The 23,170-nt window shown below is 50.8% G+C and overlaps 1 protein-coding gene across 1 annotated transcript in view; it reads right to left on the reverse strand.

Moving 5' to 3' along the window:
* Nucleotides 1-23,170, reverse strand: part of SLC25A22 (solute carrier family 25 member 22) — a 42,482-nt gene that overhangs the window by 5,124 nt on the left and 14,188 nt on the right. Inside the window, 4 exon segments of the mRNA XM_056354171.1 lie at nt 1,447-1,565; nt 10,752-10,842; nt 16,567-16,622; nt 19,998-20,123. Of these exon segments, the coding sequence (XP_056210146.1) occupies nt 1,447-1,565; nt 10,752-10,842; nt 16,567-16,622; nt 19,998-20,123 (392 nt within the window).

The raw sequence follows: 23,170 nt of genomic DNA on the forward strand, positions 1-23,170 counted from the left end.
AGCTGGCTGCTGCCACACCACACGGCTGTCGCCCGCACTCTCCCACCGACCTAAGCAGGAGCAGCCTGGCACGCGCAGCCTCCACAGCGCAGCGAAAAGGGGCTGCCGTGAGCAGCAGGTGACGGTACCTGCTTCCAGGTATGTCCCCGAGCCCCCAGTAGGGCAAACTAAAGATATTCATAACTGAGAGAGGTTCAGTAGTTCTGGCCTTCGCTTCCTTCATTTGAAAGCAATCGGTAACCTGGGGAATTCCTCAGCCACATCCATGAACACCCCCTGGTTTCCCCCAGCCTTTTGAAACTGCTGCGTTCCTGCTCTCTGGCCAGAAGATGGAGAGCACGTCAACCTGCAGGCAACGCTGCGGCTGCCACTGGCACACCACCGGGCTGGCCCCACACGGAGGGCCGGCAGGCTGCTCCCAGCAGCAAAAAACCTCTTCCCAACCCTCAAACCACGGCTTAATTCCTTCAAACATTTTAAAATAATACGCACAAAGAGGATAAGGTCTGCATTAAAAACAACAGAGAGAGGAAAAAGTAAATCCGTGATTATTCAGGAATACCAACCACATCGAAGGAGAGATTAGACAATTTGTCCCATTTTTCCAGGAAAGGCCCCAAACGTGCTATCTAACAGTGTCACGCAGGGCTCCTGGGGAACAGGGCCATACCCTGGGCTGACCTCTGGAAGAGATTAAAGCGATAGCAAACAGCTCCAGAGGAAAGGGTCTCCGTGCCAGAGTCTGATCTCTGCTCTCACCAGAAACACCCCACAGCGTTTCAGCCAAAAGGCTCACACTCCCTGCTGCCTCTGCCTGCTCCTGCCCCCAGCCCCTGACCCCAACCCTCTTCCGAATGCAGCGCGCCGAGAGATTTTTATTTACTGTTTCAGCTGAGAGAGCTGCTGCTTTTGTCAGGAAGAAGAAAAGACCGCAAGAGGGGAGGCAAGTCATTGGGAAAGGGCACATCCCCTTGGGAAGCTGTTAGGAGGTGCTACGGGGGGTGGAAGAGAGAGGACAGACATCAGATAGACACGGAGATGGAGGAAGCACCCCAGGAAAAGCACTGGAGGATGCTAATCCCTCCTTGGGTGCACAGTAACAAGTTTCAATCACTCACAAGCTGACCACCCCGGTCATCTCTCCTGTCTCTCTCCATCCACCAGCAGCTTTTGCTGCTCCACTTGCCCAGCCTGCCACTTTGAGCAACAAAATCATCACCTTCTGTATCTGCAGGGACCTCTGCAAAGCCAGGTGAGCAGAGTGGGGGGAAGTGAAGTGGGAAGAGAAGAAACTTCTGCTACAGCCCCAGATACCTCAGACTTGGGAAAGCAGGGGGAAAGAAAAGGGTTTTCTCTGCTCATTCCCTCCCTCCCTGCCTTGACAGCCCAGTCCCAGCCCTTTCCCCCCGTGCCTGCTCAGCATGTAGGGAAGAGAAGCCCACGTACCGATCCGCCCTGCATCCTGCAGCTGGATTTTGAGCATCTCCATGGGAGTGGTGACGATCACCTGGCAGGTACCTGCGCCACAGCCTGCCAGCATCTCCCTCAGCAGTGTCAGCTTTTTCCTGCCCACAGGAAAAAAAAAAAAAAAAAAAAAAAAAAAAAGAGAGAGAGAGAGAGAGAAAGAGTCAGTTAGAGGAGGAGGCCTGGAGTAACACTGGGGCAGCTGGGTGCAAGGGCTCCGGGCACACCTGACCCTGTGGGTTACAGGAGAGGCAGCCTGGGTGTGGAGAAACAGCTGAAGTTATAACAGAAAAAAAATTTTAGGGTAAAACTGAAGCTGCTACTTCTAGGGTGGAAAGCGGTCGGTATGTACAGAATCTGCACCCCAGCAGTTCCCCAGGCGACACAACCTGCAACCGTAGCACATGCGGAGAGGAACTGAACGGAGAGCGGAGCAGAGCGGAGTCTCATCTTGAGTTGAACACAGAGGGCTGGGGGAAAAGCTCCCCCTTAGCACGACACCGGGGGACAGGGGAACCTGCTAGGCTTGGCGGTTCAGCATAGCCCAGGCTTGGCATCTCTGCCAGCATCACCTGAACTGCTCCCAGAAACAGAACATTCAGAAGAAGCCACAAGCCCAGCCAGAACAGCCCCAGAGCGGAGCACACAACCCTCCCCATCCCCAGGCAGAGCTGCAGCTCTCTTCCATCCCAGCGTTACCCCTGGCCAGGGCACAGCCTTCAGAAAAGGTATCGCTTCGGAGGGCAGCAGAGGACCTGAGCATTAAGGGGGATAAGCAGCTTTCCCCCTGCCAGCCTCGTCCCTTAAACACCGTCAGCACCCCACACACAAACAGAGACCACAGGGCAAGAAACAAGGAGGGAAAATATTCGAGTTGCTGCTCTGGACTTCTCCACAAAAGCAAAATAAACAAACAGAGTGAAGGAGGCATCTCCCCTGTAATTAGAGGCTTCTTCACCTCACCAGCCTTTCCAAACCTGAAGAATAACCTTTGCATTAAACTGGTCCTGCCTGAGGGACAAGGGATGGGATGGATCCCTGGCACTGCAGCTTCGGGCATCCTCTGCACCAGAGAGCAGGGACCATCAGTGACATGCTCTTGACTAACAAAATGCAGCATTTCAAAGCTTCCTCCCCCCCAAAGCCATGAAACAGCCCAGCTAAGACTAAAAAGATGAACTCAGGATGCAAATGCTCAGAAGGCCTCAATTTTCACAAACTGGTGAGTTTTTGCCCTGTAAAATGTCTCACCCCTTGTCAGCAGAAAACACTGACTTGATTAAAAAAACCACAAAGTGCCTCTGACCTGCTCTTTTCTAAAAGTGGGGGGGAGGGGGAAGCAGCATATACAAGTCACACAGAGGGAAACAGCCTCCTCTTTTTTTTTTTTTCTTTTTTTTTTTCCTCTCCTGTTTTAAATACAAGTACTAATTTTACTCCTCCCAGCCCTGCTCCTATAGCACTACCTCACGTTAACTTATTCAAGGCAAGTTCCCAGACCGTGGCAAAGGCAGTCCCACAATGACATCCCTGGCAAAACCAGGATACTCCCTTCCCGGGGGTTTCACACGCACACAACACAGCACAGCTGTGGCACTGCAAGCCAGCAAAGAAGTTTCAACGCCAATCCTATAGGAAAGGGAGGGGAGATGTGCCGTAATCCTGCTGGCCTACCGCATCAGTCAGGCCGATTGCTCCACCTTTCATCTTCTCCAGGGTGGAATCCGGAGCAGGGGATTAGAGGCACAGAGCCACAACGGAGATTATCAGTGACTAAATATAGATCTTTTCTGGGAGGCTGAAGGGAAGAACATTTCACAGCCTCCCCTTCCCTATTATGAGAAGCTGCACAGAACGATCCCTCCTGCAGTTACACACACAGGTGCTGAAGCACGCACAGCAAGCTCTCCTGGAGGTATGCAGGTATCAGGGTGTGCAGCTCCCGAGGTTCCCCCTGGCACCAACACCTGGAGGTGGCCAACTTGTGCCTCCTGGGCAGCCTGCAGCACCAGGCCAGTCTCTGCAGCTGGACACTGTCAGCAGCAAGCCTGCACAACCCCTAGCCCAGCCGTGGGAGGAAGCAAACCACCCAAAGCAGCTGGCTGCCGGTTCCTCTCTATGGCACAGCAGAGCATCTCCCGCCTTAGCAAGAGCCCTGGAGCATCCCTGGAGTGCACGTCTCCTGACTTTCATCCAGGGCAACCGCTCTGACAGCCAGTTCAAAAGATGTTCACCTATGGACCATTATCCCAGCCAACAAAAGTCAGGCTGGCTTGATTGAACTCCACGGAGCTATGCCAGCGTGACCCAGAGAAGGATTTATGCGCATGGGCGTATTTTGGAGATGTCAAACAGGTACATCAAAAACACCTAGAATAAGGGCTTTCACCTTTTGGTTTGCATATCCTGGGAACTGGGGGGGAGTCCAAGAAAAAAGAAAGACAGCCTATGATAAGCAAATCTTTTGTCAGGAGATGGAAAGTTTGCCATACAGGGGTCAAAATCCCTTTGCAAAACAGCAGTCTGCACATAAAAGGAGCTGGAAAACGGTTCATCTCTAGATGACAAAGGTGTTTAAATATTTAAGGCACCACAGGCCTTATCCTCAGTGGTTTAAAAACTGGCACATCTCAATTAACTTCAAAAGCTGCAACACCAGCAAGGATCTGGTCCTGCAAACGCGGAAACCACCTTTTATCACAGCAAGAGGGTGTTAAATATAACATACTCATAATAGCCCCAAATTCTGCTCTGGCAGAAATCAGTTGTTCCACTCTCAACTGACATGCAATTAATTGTGACAAAACAACAATGTCGAATTGGGAAGGGGAGAAGATTCATGCTTGATCTAAATCAGAGTTTCAAACTAGAGCTGGGAAAAAAAAAGTCAAAAAGCAGGCACTAGAGGTTTGGGGGGGCTTTTCAAGAGCAACGCATCGGTTCACAGGCGCTCTGAAAGCATTGGTATATTGATGTCACATGGGAGCAGAGCAGGATTTTTTCCAAGTTTCTGAAATATCTTGACTGTGTAGGAGCTGACTGAGCTTGGGCAGGGACCAAAGCCAGCTGTTCTGGAATAAGGGTGACAACGTTTCCAACGATAGGAAATCTTTGACCTAAGGGAACATCCACGCAAAGCCATACGTTTCTATTTGCTACCCAAGAAGCTACTGTCTCCAGCTTGGACATCACCCTCCTCACTCATAAAATAACCTCTGCCTCTGGTCTGTCAACCCCACAGATTGTAGAAAGCTCCCCCAAGAGTTAAAATCGGAGAGAATTAGCCACTGCCAAATGGGGCTTTTGCTACGGATTGGAGGCCCAACACACCTCCAAAGGGAGGGCAACCCATCTGCCACAGCCACATGGGGACACGCACACACACTGCCAGCCAGTCCCCCTAACCCAACCCCGACCTTCCAAGAGGGAACAACAAGCTATTGCAACCACACTTCATAAAAGCCGGAGCTACGATGCTGGGAAATTTTAAAAGGAAGAAAGTTCCCGTGCCAAGCTCCCTCTCAGTGCTAGCGCCAGCTCAAAAGCCACCTCAGACACGCAGAGCAAAGCGCTGATGTGGGACAAATCCACCTCAAAGTAACGCCACCAGATTGAATGTTGCTCTGGCAGATGTTATTCCAGGTATGGTACAACCTGCCTCATGGTTGCATGTTTGGACTAAGTCAAGAGCAAGGGAGGTGACTTTGCGCCTGCACCCATTACATCAGGCTTGTCCTGGCAGGAGATTCCAAGTGTTTTGTTCCAATACAAATGTCTGTGGAAGCGAACAATGGACAGGGGAACATGTCTGGGCACATTGAACACGGACACAACCTGCGTTTTGTCACAAGACGCATGCCTGGAATGGAGACAAGGGCAATGCTCCCTCTCACGGGTGTTATCCTGTGATTAAACAGCCCACCTCTATCTCCCTCTAGACGTATGACTGGAAGGGCATTTACCTTCTGGCCGACCTTTGATGTCTACAACTTCAGCCCACTGTAATTCCCTGAGCCTCTATGTGCTAAATAAAAGAGCAACCCCCTGCCCCCCAAACAGCTATCCCTGAATAGGCACAGTGAGATTATCAGCTCTTAACTGATTTCCCCCCCCCCCCTCCCCCCCCCCCCCCAAGTCCCAGTGGGTCAGATGAAGGTTATCTGCATTAAAGTGGGTAACTACAGGAGAGGTTGCCTTGGCCCACAAGGGGTCCTGCCCAGAGAAAGACCAAAGCACGGCATGTGTGATGTGGCACAGCAGCTCAGCACCAGGAACAGCAGCAGCATCCCTCCTTCCTAAAGCAAAAGCCTCGCTTTATACCCTGCGAGCGCTCTGCAGCTCAAGGATCAACCAGGCTGGGCAACAGCTACTTGAACAGATGCCACAGAAGAAATGGTCTGGGTATTTTAGGAGAGCCTGAAAGAGGAGCAGATGAAAGAAGGAGCCCTGGGGAGACATATCATCTGGGAAGGCAATGGAGAACAAGCTCCAGTCTCCCCGCCTGCATGGGAAAGAAGGAAAAGTGCCTTGCTTGTCTCAGAATAACAGTTGGCTGTTTGTCTTCTCTGAGCAAAGCCACAAGGCAGGGGGGAAGCGGAAAGCAAGAAAATTTGCTGGCATCAGCAAAGACACAATTAACACGATCGTGCTAGTCTTCCTAGGAATCCAAGCTGCAAAATCAGCAGATTGCCAGCCTTTGCTCCAGAACAGCAAACAAAATGAAGGTCAAGATTAAAGAGGTCAAAAGATGGAAAGGAATAACACACCTTGGAGAAGACCAGCAGGAAACTCATCCAGGGACACTGGAGAGTTTTTATGAGCAAGTTATGAGCAAGAAATTGCTTTTATAAGAAGCCGTGGGACACTTTTCACAGCAGCCAAAGCAAAGTATTTAAGCAAGAACCTAAAAAACCCAACAAAATCTGGCAAACACACGCCAAACACAACAGCTGTCTGGCACTTAACACTTTGGAGATTAAAAAGTCCTATAAGGTTTCGTGTTTAATGGACTGGGTTTTATGAAGTGTTTAACACCCAAATTCAAAAAGGACATAAAAAGCAGGCAATACTACCACTTGTCAAAGAGGCCTCACACATTGAGCACCCAAAAATCAACAATGTACTTTAAATGCATGCTGGTGTCCTACCAATTTAAATTGCTTTTGTAGCTTCGTAGCCAAGTGTTTCACACTCAAGTGCTTCACTTAGCCCTAGCGACTTCTCTTCTCACATCCTCTGCTCTGGACAACGAAGCTGCTGCTTTTTTAACAGATTATGGGTGTCTCAACACATCCAGCTTCAGAAATACAGAAGAAATAAAAAAATCCCATCTGCTTCCAGCAGCCTGAAGGTTGGAAGTTTCCCCTCTGTCTCGTGTCCTGCCTTCCCCAGCCACGTGGTCCAGCCAGCAGAGTGCCACAGGGACAAGGACCTGCCTGAAGACTCTTCTGTGGGTCACCTCTTCTACTTCTCCTGGGAACTGCAGAGACCCTCGGGCCAAAATGGTCACAGGACAATATCTGACCCTTATTGCCTTTCTCAACCAGGGTCACCGGGTACCATTCAGGTTTTTCGTTATCTTGGTTTTCCTCCTCTCCAATCAGCTTGGGAGGACCAACGCAGTTTTGTCTCCTCACGAAAGAAGCAGCTGCAGCAGTAGGCTACTGTAACGGTCACAACATCAATAGAAACAGGCAAAGAAGCAGAAATCAAGTCTCCTAGCCTGTCAGCACACATCCTGCACCAAAAGGAGGGGCAAAATCATTTTATGGGAAGGAATGCACCCCCCAAGCTACTTCCAGGGTAGAGGGGGCTGCGGGAACAGACATCTCTAGCCTCAGGGAGATGGGCGCACCAGCAAGGAGACAAGGTCCCAAGTGAGGTCCTGCTGCCCCAGTACCCCACCTCCAGCAGCATCCAAGAGCACGGCCAGGGAAAAAGGAGCCTAGCACAAACCTGCAGTGATACATCCCCAAAATACTCTTCCAGCCATTTGCAGCCAGCAGCTTCCTACACGACAGGCGTTGTTTTCAGTCTGGCCTTTTGAAAATGGGCTTTATGCCACTTTTTTTCTTAGCAGTTTAAAAGGAAGTTCGCTTCAACACTAAATTTTTCAAAGGATTCAAAATAATAATAAAAATTAATGCACACTAAAAGTTGTTGTGTAACTTGAGGCTGGTTCGGGTCACACTGGATTTGCCAAACTCTGGTCCACGCATGCTTCTTCCCCTTGCATGCGGAGGACCCACTCAGCACATTTGGATCAGCAAACACTGATGGAACACGCACATCCTAACGGACAAGGATCTCCAATTCATGCAACGCATTTCAAGCAAGTGCTAGAAGCTTAGCAACAAGGGCATTCAATGTCAAAGAGGACTAGAAGACTTTTGCAGCTCTGAGTCAGAACAGCACCAGAGCATCCTTTGGGATGCTGGCCTAAGCATCTGTATAGCAGCAGATAGTTGGGCTTGTGCAAAAAGCACTTTGGTGGGGCTGAAGCAAGCTCTTGGTGGCTTACCATGAAAAAACAGCCCCCAGCCTTACGCTGAGCTTAACTCCCTCAGCTGCACTTCACACCATGTAACACCTTGACTGTTGCAATTCCATCTCCAGAAATGAAACCACACTGACATGCCAGGCAGCTTGAATCTTCACCTTTCTAACCCCGGGCTATTTTGTTGTTTGTATCTAGGCTCTGACTGGAGTTGTGAAATAGGTGGCCCAGCCTTGCGATGTGCTAGCAGCTACACACCCTGTTTTGCTCCAAGTAGGAGAGGCATTTGGATTCCAGCACAGGAATCCTGCCCTGTCTTACAAAGACAGCTGGGGAGGAAGGGACAGAAGAATCTCAAGGGAAAAACCTGCAGACTACAAACAGCTTGGAAAGAGGGAGCGAGGGCAAGGCAAACCCTTGGGGACACAGAGCTTCAGGACTCCGTGAAAGAGCCCCTCGCCATCACTCCTACTTGCCTGCGAACTGCCAAAGGCAGGGCAGCATGCAATGACTGCAGCACAGCCAGGCACAACCCCTCCAGCAGGTCACATCCTCCATCCCCAGGCCTGGGGTTTCCCTAGCATGAAGGAAAAGGATCCCGTGACATGCAGCTGCCCCGCAGTTTCTAAGGGTCCTTTATCCCAACTGGTAACGTCACGGCCTTTTCCATCAGCCCCTGCTTCTCACGCAGCACAGCACGCACCAGACCTTCCAGCCAGGTCCCAGGTTCAGAGCCTGTACCAGCCACAGCCAACCCGCACGGCGGTTTCTTTCGCATCACATCTTGGAGTGACATTTCTAGTTCGAAACACCTTAAAGCACCTACCACAGCAGTATCAAGGCTCTGCCCCTCTGTTCAGGTCACGCTGGCTAGCCTCACAAGCAGAGCTGACACGATTTCAGGCATCCAAGCCCTGCCCGGTGGTTGCACGAGATGAGTGACCCCAACGCCACATGCTGCCTAGCTCTTGTCACCTAACTGTGGCCCAACCTTTCTTTTCTCTAAAGGAGTTGAAAACGCATTGTGATGAGACACAAAGGCTCCCTACTACCCGAGTGGTATCACACTCCTGCTCCAGGTCCCTGTAGTGCCAGTTCCATCGGTACGTATGTTTTAGGAGAACAGGGTGTCTTTTATTCTTGGCAAAATTCCCTCGCTCCTTTACTCTGAATCAAGCAGAGCACGTCATCCACATCATGCGTGGATCAGCCAGGAACCCAGAAGCCAAACTGGAGGAGGTCTGGGTGAAGACCCCTGCTGCACCCCATGTACCCAGACACCTGCTCATAGCCTGCCTCAGCACCAGGAGGACACACGCATTTGTCCCGTGAGGAAGCCTTCACCTCTCACGGTGCAGGACACCTAGTGACAGGCACGTCATGGTTGAAACATCACAGCAGCGATTGCGCTCACAGAAGGCCAAATACGTTGCAATGCTGCTCCGATTTCTTCCATGGGCTGCTCTCTCAGTGGTGGTACAAGGTGTGACAGGCTTGGCCCTCCCTGTGCAACCTACTAGGTCCTCACTTGGTAGGCGGTGGCAAAGAGCTAGCTGGGCTCCTGTCCACTGCGGCACGCCAAGGCCTGTCACGTTGGCTGCTGCTGGGATCAGGATCAGACCCACCACTTCGTAGGAGCAAGGAGCAATGAGGACATCATTGCCTCCCACCGTCTGAGCAGAGCACAGGAGACAGCATTTGAAGAGACAGAAAATCACGAACAGCTGCGAGCCGATGAGTCACACAGACGTATGTCAGCTGCTACTTTTTTTGAAAGGCTCCAGAACAGAAAAAATTAGGTACGTGAAAAAACTAGATCCTAAACCTGTGTCGGTCCACAGCCTCCACTGAAGTTGTTGGGCCACTGATCTCCAGCAGCCGAGACTGATGTGGTGTGTTACGTTACGGGAAGTTGTTCAATCAAGTAATTATGGCAGAGCTTTGCATTTTCCGTGAGGCTCCACCCCATCACTGCTGATGGGAAGAGTCAGGATCATGCCCCAAGCAGGCTGTTTTCTAACTACCGTCACTGAGGGCTGGAGAGAGCGTCCTTCACCGGCTGGCTCTGGAGAAAGGTCTCTGTCTGAAGGGAAACACAAGCGTTCTCCAAATTGCAAGGGAAATATCTTTGTGAAAACAGCATTAAATATTAAGGGTCCAGCCCCTCTCAACTGCTTAGCTAGCATCTTTTACTCACATTTAATTCACATGAACCAACCTCCACTCGCAAGCTAAACAAGATAATTTTGTTTCTTCAGCGTTTATTTGCCGGTCAGCTGCTGGGCAATGCTGCAAGTGCCCTCTGTCAATTCAGATCCACCACGTCTCTGCCAGGTCCTTTTCAAGGACAAGAGGGATGCTAAGTTTGGGGTCTACAGAACTCGACTTGCCATCTGTTCAAGCCAGAAAGAGCGTAACGGCATCCAATAGGATGCTGGGACAAGGGTCCTCCCATCAGCTGTTTCAGCAGTGATCAGTGCCATTGGGTTCCTCTCAAATATTTTGCCTACAAATTCTGGATCTGCTAACCTTGGCTTCGATCTGGGGCTATTTTTAGAAGCTTGAATAAAAAGCAGTCATTCAGTGGAGTGCTTTTCACTTCCCGTTTTAGACATTACATCCTTAGCCCAAATGTAATCACCGGCTGAGCCGCTGAAGGGCAACTTGTATTTCAGTCGTCACATCACCCCATTCCACCTTTGCCCCGATGTCACCCCAGACTTCTCCAAGGAGCTTTTGTCTTGTAAGTTGAATGTGAAAAGTCTGCGCCCCTCCTGCACCCCCTACTCACCCATCTTTGGAGAGATGATGCCGGAAGAAGTCGTTGGCTGCCAGTTTGATAGCCTTTTCTGGCGTCACTAGAGTCAGGTTCACCGCAGCCCCTGGGCAAGGAAAAGAGGAAAGGGCCATTGGAGAATGAGAACAAAGGCGCTGTTGACCGGGTCTTTCAGGAATGTGCTGTAAATCCTGCTCAAAACCAAGGACTGATGAAGGAGAGCTCCCAATGCACCAAAAGGGTTTAGAAACGTGAAACACCACCCAGCACCGTGGGGGTTTTCACCACCCCCCGATGTGTTTCTACTCCATTTGCAATGCTTTTTATAATTTCTTTAGCTTTGCTACTACTCCCTCCACGTATACATGCATCCTCTTCTCTCATCCAAGGACACATTCCTATGAATCCAGAAAGATGCAGACCAGACCTTCAAGAAAGGAGTACAAGTTGGATTAATAACCAGTCCCAACTCCTTTGCAAATATTTCGTGATGCTGAGAAGCAAAAGACCCCCGCCCCGCCTTCTTGCCAGTGTCCCTGTCCCCCCCCACCCCCAAAGAGAGCAGCTTGCTTCCCAGGCAGCCCAGAAAAGGCAGAGTCCTTGGAAGACCTGGAGGCTGCCTGAAGGCAACTGGCTCACCCTCGCAGAAGTCACCCAGCTCGAGGCCACCCCTGGGAGTCAAGCGGCTTCCCTCGTGTGTCACCACTGGGTGTCACCCTCAGAGCAGCCAACTGAAGTGGCTTTTTGTCCCCCACAAGCTGCAGCACGCAGAGATCCCCCTCCCAGCACCATGACAAGGCTTGCTGGGGGACCTGGGGTGTAAACAAGCCTTGGCTCCCCCACCACGCGCTGGAGAGGCCTTTTGTCAGGGGCAACAACCAGCAAATCCCTGCATTGTGCCTGCAACAATGAAAGGTCTGCATGGCCTGGCCAGCTGCTGGGGGGCACCGATGCCGCATTAGTGCAACGCAGCAGCGGCTGGGAAGCAGCTTTCAAGCTGCCCTGGGGGACACGGGGTGAGGGGAGGGCCAGTCCCTTCTGAGCATACTGGGGTTTGCACCATTAGATTAGCGCTCCAGAATGTTCTCCTCCCTTTAAATCTTACGGCTCAAAGTCCTCTGGTGGATGACCACAAGCTCTCCCTGCCTGCACTGAAGCATACCGAGCTCCAAGCCCTCCAGAGGACCTTTGCTTGAGACTTGCTAACGGCCTGTGAACACCTTTGCAAGGACAAACACAAATACCAGGGTATACCTTTTGCATTTATGCTTGCTGTAGAGATTTAAACAACTTGTTCCAACGCTCCATTTTCCAAAGAGAAGCAGACAGAGAAGCCTGCACTCCCACTAGGCTCTCAAGACCTGGCAGGGTTCATTTTTCAGGAGGTTTGAACACAAGCTGACAGGAGCTATAAGGGCTCAACACACAAAAGAAAAACAATACAGTTCTCTGTTCCTCAGGATGGACTCTGCTCTCTCTAAAAATTAACAAAGAACTCCTAAATTAGACATGGAAAGACATAGGTTTAGCAGGACTTTCCTCAGACTAGGAAGGAAAGTTGAAACTGAGACCAGTACAACCGGGACCAGGGCACAGGAGTCCTTGGCTCCACATGCTCTGCTCAGAGGACACATCTCCATCGTGCAGGAAATCACAGCAAGGAGACAGAAACAGACAGCCTTTGCTGGGCAGGGCTGGGAAGCCCAGCACTTCTTCCCCCCTTCTGACTGTCACGTTCAGAGATTTTGCAGAAAATACAGAGGAACACCACCTCGTAGCAAGCTAAGCCAATGCATTCATTCCACACTGGCCATGACACGCAACAAATGTCATCCCCATCTGCAGGAGCCACACTGACTAGCATGGAGCAGGGCAGCTCTCTCACACTCCTGGCTTTTTGCAAACTTTGAAGCATACCAGTGATTGCGCTGCTTCAGCCCGATGTTCCTGCACATCACGTCCCCCTGCCACAGCTCTTCCATGTGACGAGAAGCCACACAGACACGACCCTCACGCTCTGCCTCCACCTTTTAGCATCAATCATATCAGGATCTACAAAGCAAATCCACCCAGCCTGATTTTTAAGCGGAAGTGGCTACTTGTAAAAGTGTTTCCTTGAGTGCCAGCTTGAAGACAATTTCAACCTCACTCCTAATGCCTAGAAAGTAAACCAACTGTACATTACTGACACGCAGCATGAATAACCATTTCATTGGAAAAACAGAGAAAGAAAAAAAAAGAATAAACCCACTGCTCTAACACCAGTGCAAAGGGTTAATTGAAAGAAAGAAAAAAAATATTCCAAACCATCAAGCAAGAAAGGTAAGCAAAAAAGTACGCTTCCACATGCTCCAGGAACCAAGAGGCTTTCACAGCAATTTCTCCTTCAACTGCAAATAAAGTAGAGGGCAAAACCACACAATATACAGAGAAAAGTTAATGAACCTGGGTTTTCTCCTCCATCTTTGGATATTTTCAGTAAAGCTGCTTAGCAGAGAGTGGATAATCCCTGTCCTCAATAATCCATAACAGCTTCAATTCACTGGAGGAGGAGAAATCAGATACTTCAGCTGCTGGCTGTATGCTTTCCACGGCGTTTTCTACCTTTTTACAAAATCTCATAGCTCTTCAGTTCTAGCTATGCCAATGACTATCTCCGTAATTAAAGCTAACCTTGGCCTACAGGCAACACTACATGTACCAAAAGCAGTGACAGACAAAGTGCAAAAATAAATTGCAATCATTAACAAATAGAAATTATTTTGAAAAGAAGTATAGAAGCACTATGAAGAATGAAATCGAGTGGAGGCGAAACCAGTTGTTTGCCAACTGAACTTACAAATGCCCTCTTCTCACCAAGCCTTGGGGTTTGTTATTAAGACACATTTCTCATAGAAGCCCTTATATACCATCAGCAACCTACATAATGGGGATCGAGCTATTCCCAGTGCAGCACTGGTGCACGTGGGAGGTATTATTAGCAGAGGCCAGGGAAAGCTGCCACGCTAGTGTAGCTCAGCTGCAGCTATCCTCCAAACGTCACCCACAGCAAAGGGCATTTCCCTGACTTATCAAGGCCTTCAGCTTTTGCCAGCTGGGCTGAACAGCTGGCCTACAAACAGCAGCGGCACCTCCCAGGACACATGCTGAGAGCTGTAGGTGGCTTCTGGATGGACTGCAGCAGGGAGAAGAGAGAGCCCCTCTCCAAGGTCCGCTTTCACTGGCACCCGCGTGGTCCAGGAGCCCACGGGCACCGTGGATTCATCCCCTTGGCATCACATCTGAAGGCAGAACAGTCATCCCTTGAGCACAGACAGCACTAGACACCACCACACAGCTTTGAGGTTACCTAACGTTCCAGAAAAAGAACAGGAGAAAAAAACTCCCATTCTTCCCCCCCCCAAACAAGCCTCAGAATCCCCGTAACGCTGGGGGAAGAACTTGAGAGAAATGCTGGGATTGCCTCATGCATCACACGACTCGCCATGGGCTACTCACACAGAGCAAGGACTGTCTGCCCACACGCAGCCCTTAAGAAATGATTTGCAGAAACGCATCCTACAAGCTCAGGCCTCTCTCCTGTCCGCACCGAGGAGCTTCGAGTCCCACGTGAAGGAGCCCTGAAGTCGCACAGTGGGAACGGCTGTGCCCAAGCAGACCTGTCCTGTCCTCTGACAGAGGCCAAGTGCCCTGCAGGGACCACTGCTGCGCTTGTGACTCCTCCATGGGGCACAGCAGCTGCCACTTCAGCTCATTTACATATAATCCTCCCCATTTCAGTTTAAAGGATGAAAATAAGACCTTGTGAGTCATACAGCAACTTCTGCTGGGAAACTGGGACAGATGGAGGGAGCAGGAACCAATCCCATCATCTGATTTTCATCCTCCCCTATCTGCAGGGCTAAGCAGTCTTTTTACCTTCTTCCCATAGAAGTACCCACATTCTTCACAAATCCTGGATTTTTTTACCTGCTCAAGCTCTCCCCAAGAGAGAGATAGAAGGGGGGCTAACGTCATCTCACAGAACTGAGGCACACAGACCAGGACTGCCGTACTTGGAGGACCCACCTTTGCACCCTGGCCACGGTGAAGTATCTATGAATTTCTGGAAGGAGATGGAGCTATTCACAAAAGCCCTCCCAAACCCAGCTCCCCATGTAACAGTCAGCAGTGACAAATAAATTCAAGCCTCTATCCAGCTCCCTGAACAGAGTGGGTACAAAGTTAGTGGGACATGGACGATGCCGACCAGATTCATTATGGCAGGGAAAAGCAAGAGCTATGCAAAACCCTCTGCACCCTTTGAGATTTCTGCTTAGGAGTGAAAAGTGGCCTGAAGATGCACATCCCCTCTATCACCCTACACCTTACAGGACTGAGCCGTCTCTCCCAAAAGTCCTGATGGATCCTACAGTCTTCCCTCTAAGTTTCCAGGAACAGCTTCTTCCTTCCACTCCCCAGCGAGCAGCCTGCCACTGCATATTTTATAGCCAAAGTTAATGCAGGCTCCACTCCTGGCTAGGAACACAGAAGCAGCCAGCTTCTGGGAAAAATCAAGGGGGAACACGCCACCGCTAGCAACGAAGATGGAGCTTGCCTCAGGGTTATTTGTCTTGTTGCCTGCTCCCAGGAAAGCTGCTGCAAAGCAGCCAATCCATCCCCGGCATCCACCGCACTCCCCCGAAACGCCCACCAGGGAGTTGGGCAAGAGGCACTGCCCCAACAGCCAGCACCGCTCCCAGGGCTGGCCGAAGCCCCTGGCTTCCTTGGGAGCTCTGGGACAACAGCAAGGCACCAGCATCTCCGGACTCTGGCTTGAAAAAACAAAGAGCAAGGACTCACTTAATCACAGCAGTACTTTAATCCGGCTTTATCAGTAAAGAGTGCCACAAAGAATGCTATCTGAACACCTCAGAGATAAAACCTGCATATTCAGGCGATTGAATACCAGTATATAAAATGAACCAGGGTTCACTGCCAGCTAAGCCGGCTGGACTGTGTTGAAAGCCAAGAAGGAAAGGAAAATGTGGAATACCTATCAGTCAAGCCAGAGTTCGGCCCGCCGTTCTTCTCTCCTCAAAATCTTTAAAAAAATTCAAGGATATTGCATTTAAACTAGAAAAGGTAAAATATCAACTGAGGAATTCACTGCTGCAACAGACAGCCTCAGCCAAGGAGCCAGGAGATTTCTAGCAGGTTAGCACACAAGACCAAACAGCTGAAGCTCCAACATGAACCAACCTCTGATTTTCTTACTACCACAAGAGAATTTTTTTCTGGAATCATGTTATTCTTAATATTTATTTTTTTTTTAATTGCAGCTTGCCTTAATTCTTGAACAAAGTACTCGGGTGTGCTTGAGAGGCAGCTAGTTTTGGAGACAAGCTACCAACTAGATGGGACAGCTGGCTTGACCGCATTGATGGTGGGCTTTGACATAAATTAAATCATCAAGCACAAAGTAAGACACTTCAAGAGGTTTGCTGCTGCCCGTCTGACAACAGTTACCATGCCCAAGCTGGGAAACACATACACACAGTCCTGAAACAAAGTCCAGCAGCTTCGCTTAAACTGCTAGTAAAGATGAACTTCAGTAAACGATGAGGTTTTACAGCAAAACAGCCAAGGGGAGGACTCAAGCCCTCAGTGGTAGATAGCTGAGCAGATACTTGGCGTGGAGTTTATTTTCAGAAACAGCTGCACCTTTCAACATCTAAGGATATTGCTAGGCTACTGCTCTTTAAGCCAGAGAATACGGGCTTTTCCTCCCACTTACGCACCAGTGCTTCCAACGCAAAAGCTGTGCCGTGCCTGACTCAGCATTACTTACCTCTGTACATGCCAAAGTAGCCTTCCGACCGAATCGTTTTAATGAGGCAGTCAGACCTGCAAGCAAAAGAGAGAGAGAGAGAGAGAGAAACCACAGGAGCTCAAAAGGTGGATGAGAGCAGAGAAAACCAAAACAAATCTCTTGGAGTGGTTTTCATTTACGATCTGTCAGCAAAACCCTGAGCCGAGAAGGGAACCTGGTCAGGCACCGAATGCACCATTGTTCAGGCCTGAGTCCGATTCCAGCCCCCAACTCACAGGGGCTTTGAAACCCACCCCCCGGCTCACCCCGCACGCGCTGGCTGCTTTCCAGAAACACAAAAGGGAAAAGCGTCACCCCGAGGGCTGTTTATCCAGGGTCCCCTGTGGCAAACGCACACCAGAAGCTCCGACAAGCCGATCCCCGTGCACATGTTTTTAAATCCGGCTGTGGAAGGGAAATAAGGGGGGCCAAAACCCCCAGTGCTGACTTGCTTGACTTACTCCGTGAAATTTAACACAAGGCACACCAAGGCTAGATGACCTTAACTCTCAGTCATCTGTGACCTCCCACGCAGATTAAAGCACTTGCTTTTAACACATGGGGTCCCACGGCAGGCAGGGAGCACGCAGGCTCTCGCCTGGGGAGAGCGCAGCAGGGTGCTGGGGGGGGGGCCCGCTCCGAGGGGAAAACTGTCGGTTTCTTTGTTTCAGCTACATTTACTGCAAATGGGAAAAGTGTGCAGAGCACTGGAATGGCTCAAAGCCTTCTGAAGGCACAGGCACACACCTAACAAATTCAGAGGTGCAGTTCAGGAAGGCAGAGCAGGACCCCGGCAGCTTCCCGCTCCGGACCACAGCTGCGTGGAGCAGGGGCGACGGCTGAAGGTTGCTTTGGGGTCTTTGGGAAGGGACAGGTATTTGCTGTGCCACAGGGGAAGGGGCACGCCTGTGTGCACAATTAAGGAACAAAAGGCCCTTTTATGTAGTAGTAAGGGAAGTGTAGCTGATGAAAACAAGAATACATTTCCAAAGACATTTGGCAACACAAGAAGTAAACTTCATCTCCACTCTGCAGTAGTGCTGAGGTGGGAGAGATGGAAATACAGAATTCCCTCGAGGGCTTTATTGCTCTACTTGGGTCAAGGCTGTTCCAGAGTGCCCTGCATTATTTGTGAAGAGCCCATCTTGCATTGCTGCCCATCATGGCAATAAGTTTCCCCTCTCTGCTGGGGCTCCCCACATCCTTTGGGACCTCATCTTTCACAGTCCCCACCCCAGCTCCCACAGTTTACACACACCCATGGCATTCTTGGCAGCAGCCCCAGCAACTCATTCGCAAGCCTCAGGAATCTCAGGGTACCTTTGCCCCATCCCCCCCATCAAGCCTTTCCACCCCAATACTGGGGAAAATGCCTTTCCTCCGAGCCAGCGGTGCTGCTTCGAAGGAGCCACGGCAGAGGGGAGCGGGAAGAGCTGCTCCCCCCCACGCTCTCACAGCCCCGCTGCCTCACCGTAAGGCTCGCACATCGGCCCCTCAAGCTGCAGCAGAGCCAGGCGGAGCTAAGGCCAAGCCCAGCTCCCTTCTCTCCCTGGAAAAGGGAAGCCAACAGCCAACTAAAATCATCCACAGTACGCCCAAAAGCCCAGCTCTCTCCAGCCCTCAGGGCTGTCTTTCACCCTTTCAAGGGAAAGGCTCCCCTGATGCCAAAGATCTCTCGAGCTAAGCAGAGGCAAGGCATGATGCCTTAAAAGCAAGACAGCCAACATTTTAAGTGAACTTGCTGCCTTCCTGGGTGTGCAGCAGACATCTTGGAGATCTGGTATCAATGGGTATACAGTATTTCTCGAAAAATAAGCCCCTGTAACTGGGGAGCCCAGACAAGCCCTCCCAAACCCCTAGCTAACATAAGGCTGTCTCTGAAGACATGCTCCATAGTAACAGCATCCTCTTAGTGCTTTTTCCCTTGATTGCTTAGATAGGACACAGGATGGCCTGATATTATCTACAGGAAGTGTTATTCCATTACTTCCTTGTCTCTGCTGCTTTCTTGGCCATCAAAAGACCCTTTCGCTTATCCCCACCAGCCCAAGCTCACTTTTCCCACAGCTGCTGCCAATGCCAGAGGAACACCTCCACGCATTACTCATCCACGTCCAGGCTGTGCCGCAGACTCTTAGGAGGAGCCAGCTCAAATATACAAGGTATATCCTGTGCATTCCTTAACGGCACCTCATCCCACACCAACTTCTGGCTACAGAGCCGATCTGCACTCGACTGCTGGAGGTTAAAAATCTCTCTCCTGCTGAGCTCCCCTCCAGAGAAGAGCCATCCTGGCAGGCACTCCCAAGGGGAGCCTACAAATCCTCCATCCTGCCTGAACTCCTGTTGCTGTCACATATCAGTTTGGGGGAGAAGTGATCCTTAGGGAGGAAAAGCAATCTGCAGCAGCGGCAGAAGCAGGACACAACAAAAAGGAGAGGCAAGGCAAGACTGCAGGCTGTGTCCTGCCAGCGTGCCTGGGTGCACAAACAGTGCAGGGAGCAGAGGACGATGTAACTGTCAAGGGAAGCACCAGTCTGCTGTGGCACGCCAGCGCCTACAGCCTGAGCTCGACGCATAATTACACATCACAGCTAGAGCAAGGAGGCCTGGCGACTAAAACCATCAACATCCAAAGCATTTCCTTCCTGTTCCCGCTCTGCCTCAAATTCTCCTGGGCAAGAAAGAGGAAAATATTGGTGTGGAGGAGCAAGTAACACTACTCCTGAACAAAGTGGCAGGACAGGACACATATCATCAGTCCTACTCCCCTCAATGCCACCACTGCTTACAGAAAACTCAGACCTGACTCTGGTTCCTAGGATAAAGCATCTTGTGCCAAGTGTGGTGCACGTTCCCATAGCAGGTACACAGCATCCCACACAAATCCCAGGTGAATTTGGTAGGCTGGATATATTCATGCCTTCTTTTCCTACAGTCTGCAGCACCTGTTTTTGGACATAGGACTGCTGGGTTAACTACAGCGTGTGTCAGCCTGTGATCCTTCAAAAGGTCTGCACGGGAACATGCGACTGCTCCCTCTTTTTAAAGCTGACCCAGCAAAGGAAGGACCTCCAATATGAGGGTGATGGAAACAGAAGAGAGGCAGAAATTCCCTCAGGCACCTGATCGTGGCCCAGCAGAGAACCAAACAGGGCACCTTGTGTTTTGCAAACGTGCTGCTCCCAAGCAAGCGATGCAAACAGACGTGCCCTCTGCAGAGACGTCACCTGTGGGGCTCAGCAGCCTGAATAGCTGCTTTATTTGCTCGATCCACTCTCGCACAGCTTGGTTCAAGACCGTCCCATGGCTCTCCTGGGGACAGCTCAGCTCCTAGAAATTCGGTAACAAAGCAGAAGGACTCCCTGCCAGAAGCCCCAGGGGATGCTGCCCGTGCAGGCAGTACTCACATGCTGGTGTACATCCGCTGGCCATTCTGCTGGTTCTGCAGGCGAGTTTTTGCCAGGTCAATGGGAAATACACAGGTGACCCCGATCAGCCCAGCTATCCCTCCATTGATCAGCTTGGCAGGTAAACTGCAAGAGGACGAGATGCAGAGAAACAGACATCTTAGCACTGGGATAACGTCAGGGGAGAGAAAGAGGAAAGAATGGAGCTTTTTTACATGACCAGAGTTAACACATCGCTGTGTGACAAGGCTATCCGCCCACTGGCACGAAGGGAGCTCTGCCTCAAGGCAAAGCTTGGCCCTTGCTCTACAAGCAGAGTAGGAGGGGAAAGCAGCACACAGCCTTAGCACAAACTGCTGATGAGTGGAGTGGAGCCAAACAGCTAAGCCACAACTCACTAAGAGCAAGGAAAAACCCTGTTCCCCAGGACCCAAGGGTTTCTGTTGTCCCTAGAGGAGAGAAGACGGAGTGCTGGACCATCTACCGCATGGACGGACATCAGTCAGGACCTGATGGCATCCAGGCCAACAGGTTTACTGGCAAATGCTTCCCAGCACCACAGTCAGGTACACATCTAAGGAGATGCTCCAAGACGTTCCGACATGTCAGCTGCTACCATCACATGGGAAGGAGCCCAGCAGAAGCACCCAGCTGACGGGCAAAGAGCAGATGGCTGCAGCTTCATGAAACAAACCATTTCCAGACACCCCCCCCTCAGGGCGAGGGGAACACACACAAACCAACAGCCTGGCAAAACCACTAGACTGGCAGCCTGCACGGCTGCAGCTGTAAAGACGTGAGCTCACACCTCTTGGGGAAATTAAAACCTGACTGGCTGCACGTGTTTCCAAAACGCAGGGCTTTTTCAGCTCGCTTTTGTGTTCCCACAGGGAAATCTTGCAAGTGGCACCGAGTGAAAGCTAGATCAGCTAAACACGGATTCCCAGCAAACTCTATTATGAAAAGTGTCCAGCACTTATATGCTTGATAAACCACTATATACAGAGACAAAGGAAGCCTGTTTGAGTCAGCTGCCTCCAATAACACACAGGACATGGCTCCCTGAACACAAGATGTGTCGGATATTAAACTGACAGCAGTCCTAGATTGCAGCTGGGTGAGCCGGCGAGGCAGTCTTCCCGCAAGGGAATGGGCATGCTGCCTCACAAGGTGACATGATGCTCTGGATGGGGACACAGACTGCATCACCCACTGGAAACAGCAGTGGCAAGGCTGGCCACGGCATGGTGGGGTGAAGCTCTGCAAACATGGTCCCCCCCCAGAAGCACTGCAGGGTGCTCTGCATCAAGGGGCAACTGCAGAGAGGATCAATAAGTGGCCATGCAAAGAGCTGCCTCTCAGCTTCAGGCAGGATACGGAGGCTCAGGGTTTCAATTTGAGGTTTCCCTGGGGGAAGCAGACAAAAGAGGCATGAGGAAAAAAAATAAAAGCCTTTGCCCACAAATGCTAAGCATAAACTTGACACTCCAGGAGAGTCCTCTCAGCCTCCACTCTCCTGCAGCCACAGCCCTTTCCTCCACAATACCCACACCAATACGACACACACATGCAGCCCCAGGGGTGGCACAGCTGGAAGAAGAGGTGCCAAGGATAGGCAGGCAGACCTGAGCTCAGCCCACAGCCCCAAACCAGACGGTGCTGATGAGATTAAATCAAGTACAGTACATTAGGAAGACAGGCTCAAATCAGCGTGTGAGCTCAGCACATGGCCAGACTGCAAGATCTCACCAACTCAAGACTCTGTTGCCTCGGGGATCTTTGCATCAGCCTAAGAAGGGAATAGATTTGCCTGCAAACTCCTACACTCAACTTGTTCTCAGGAAATGGGAAAATTTCAAACAGTAAACCTCATAGCATGGCTCTCTCCTTATTTAACCCATAGTCACATGGAATGAGGAGGTTAGAGACCAGATAAAAGTATGCCAAGACAGAGGCACCACCAGGAAGGAGAGTGTTTCAAGACAGGATCACATCAGCCTCCCCAGATTCAGCTCTGAAGTCACTGCTGGCCTGGCACAGACTGCAAGGCACAGCCAGTGCCCCTTTCCAGCCTCAGCGCTGTCGTTGCTTCTCTAAGTGTCCCTGAAACACCCAGGGCAGCCAGACACTTGCTTCTCTCAACCTGTTCCAACAGTGAAATCACCACAGGGTTTCTATCAGGTGGGAGTGAGACACAGACACAGGGCAAACATCTTGCCTGACAGCACAGTCAGTGCAAAAGATCCCCCAACTTCAGCACAGATCCCAGCCATAAAGGAGAACAGTCTGATGTGCCTGGGCAAACCAAAATCTGGGTAACGTGGGGTGCAGAGAGCCTCTCACTCTGTTTGCCGGTGAGAAACCCTTGCTCAACACCCCCACGGCACCTGAACCAACAATCCAGGTCCCCCCATGTGCACTGCAGAGGGAGACTAGCACAGACTATGTGGCAGTATCTGGCAAGACGCTGAGATCAAGTTCCATGTGCACTACTGTAGAAATGCAATACCCTTGATCTCACCTTGCAGCAAACCACGGCTGGGGATTTTAGTCCTTTGGTATCAATCTCATTTTGCTAAGGGATGACAGATGCACACTGCAGGGGAAAAGGGGTTTGGTAGATCCTCCAAGCTCAGACAGATCTCCTTGGCTTGGCTGCCTGTGACCACTGCAGACTTGTGGTTGCACAGATGGGAGAGATGACCTAAGTGGGAAAGGTGAGGGACCTGGGGCACAACGAAGAACCCGAGACAGAGGGCACTGCACCTCAATCAAAAGCTTTTTCCCTTGTGACTAAGTCATCCAACTTTTCACCTCAAGTGCTCTCTGCTCTCTCATGGGATGAGAATCCACTGTGCCTGGTCTCTCTGTCCTATTTAGCTTCTGCACAGCTACCGCCTCTCGCTACCTAGTGGCACAGGGCTCAGTGAAACAGGGACAACACAGGCTAGCATACAAATAAAGCCATTTGCTCAGTTTAACGTGAGAGGGGATAGAGAGGCATCCCAGTTCTTCTAGTGCTCCTCCTCAGCCCTTTTAACTAGTCCCCGTAGCCACCAAGCTCCTGTTCACGCTGCCAAGAGCGCATTAGAGGGGGTGGGGGAGATCTTCAAAATACCAAGCTTCAAATGGCCACTGATACCTGCTCCTTTTGCTCTGCTGAGGCTATCAGG

Source organism: Falco biarmicus, chromosome 10, assembly GCF_023638135.1.
Source record: "Falco biarmicus isolate bFalBia1 chromosome 10, bFalBia1.pri, whole genome shotgun sequence".
Taxonomy (NCBI): domain Eukaryota; kingdom Metazoa; phylum Chordata; class Aves; order Falconiformes; family Falconidae; genus Falco; species Falco biarmicus.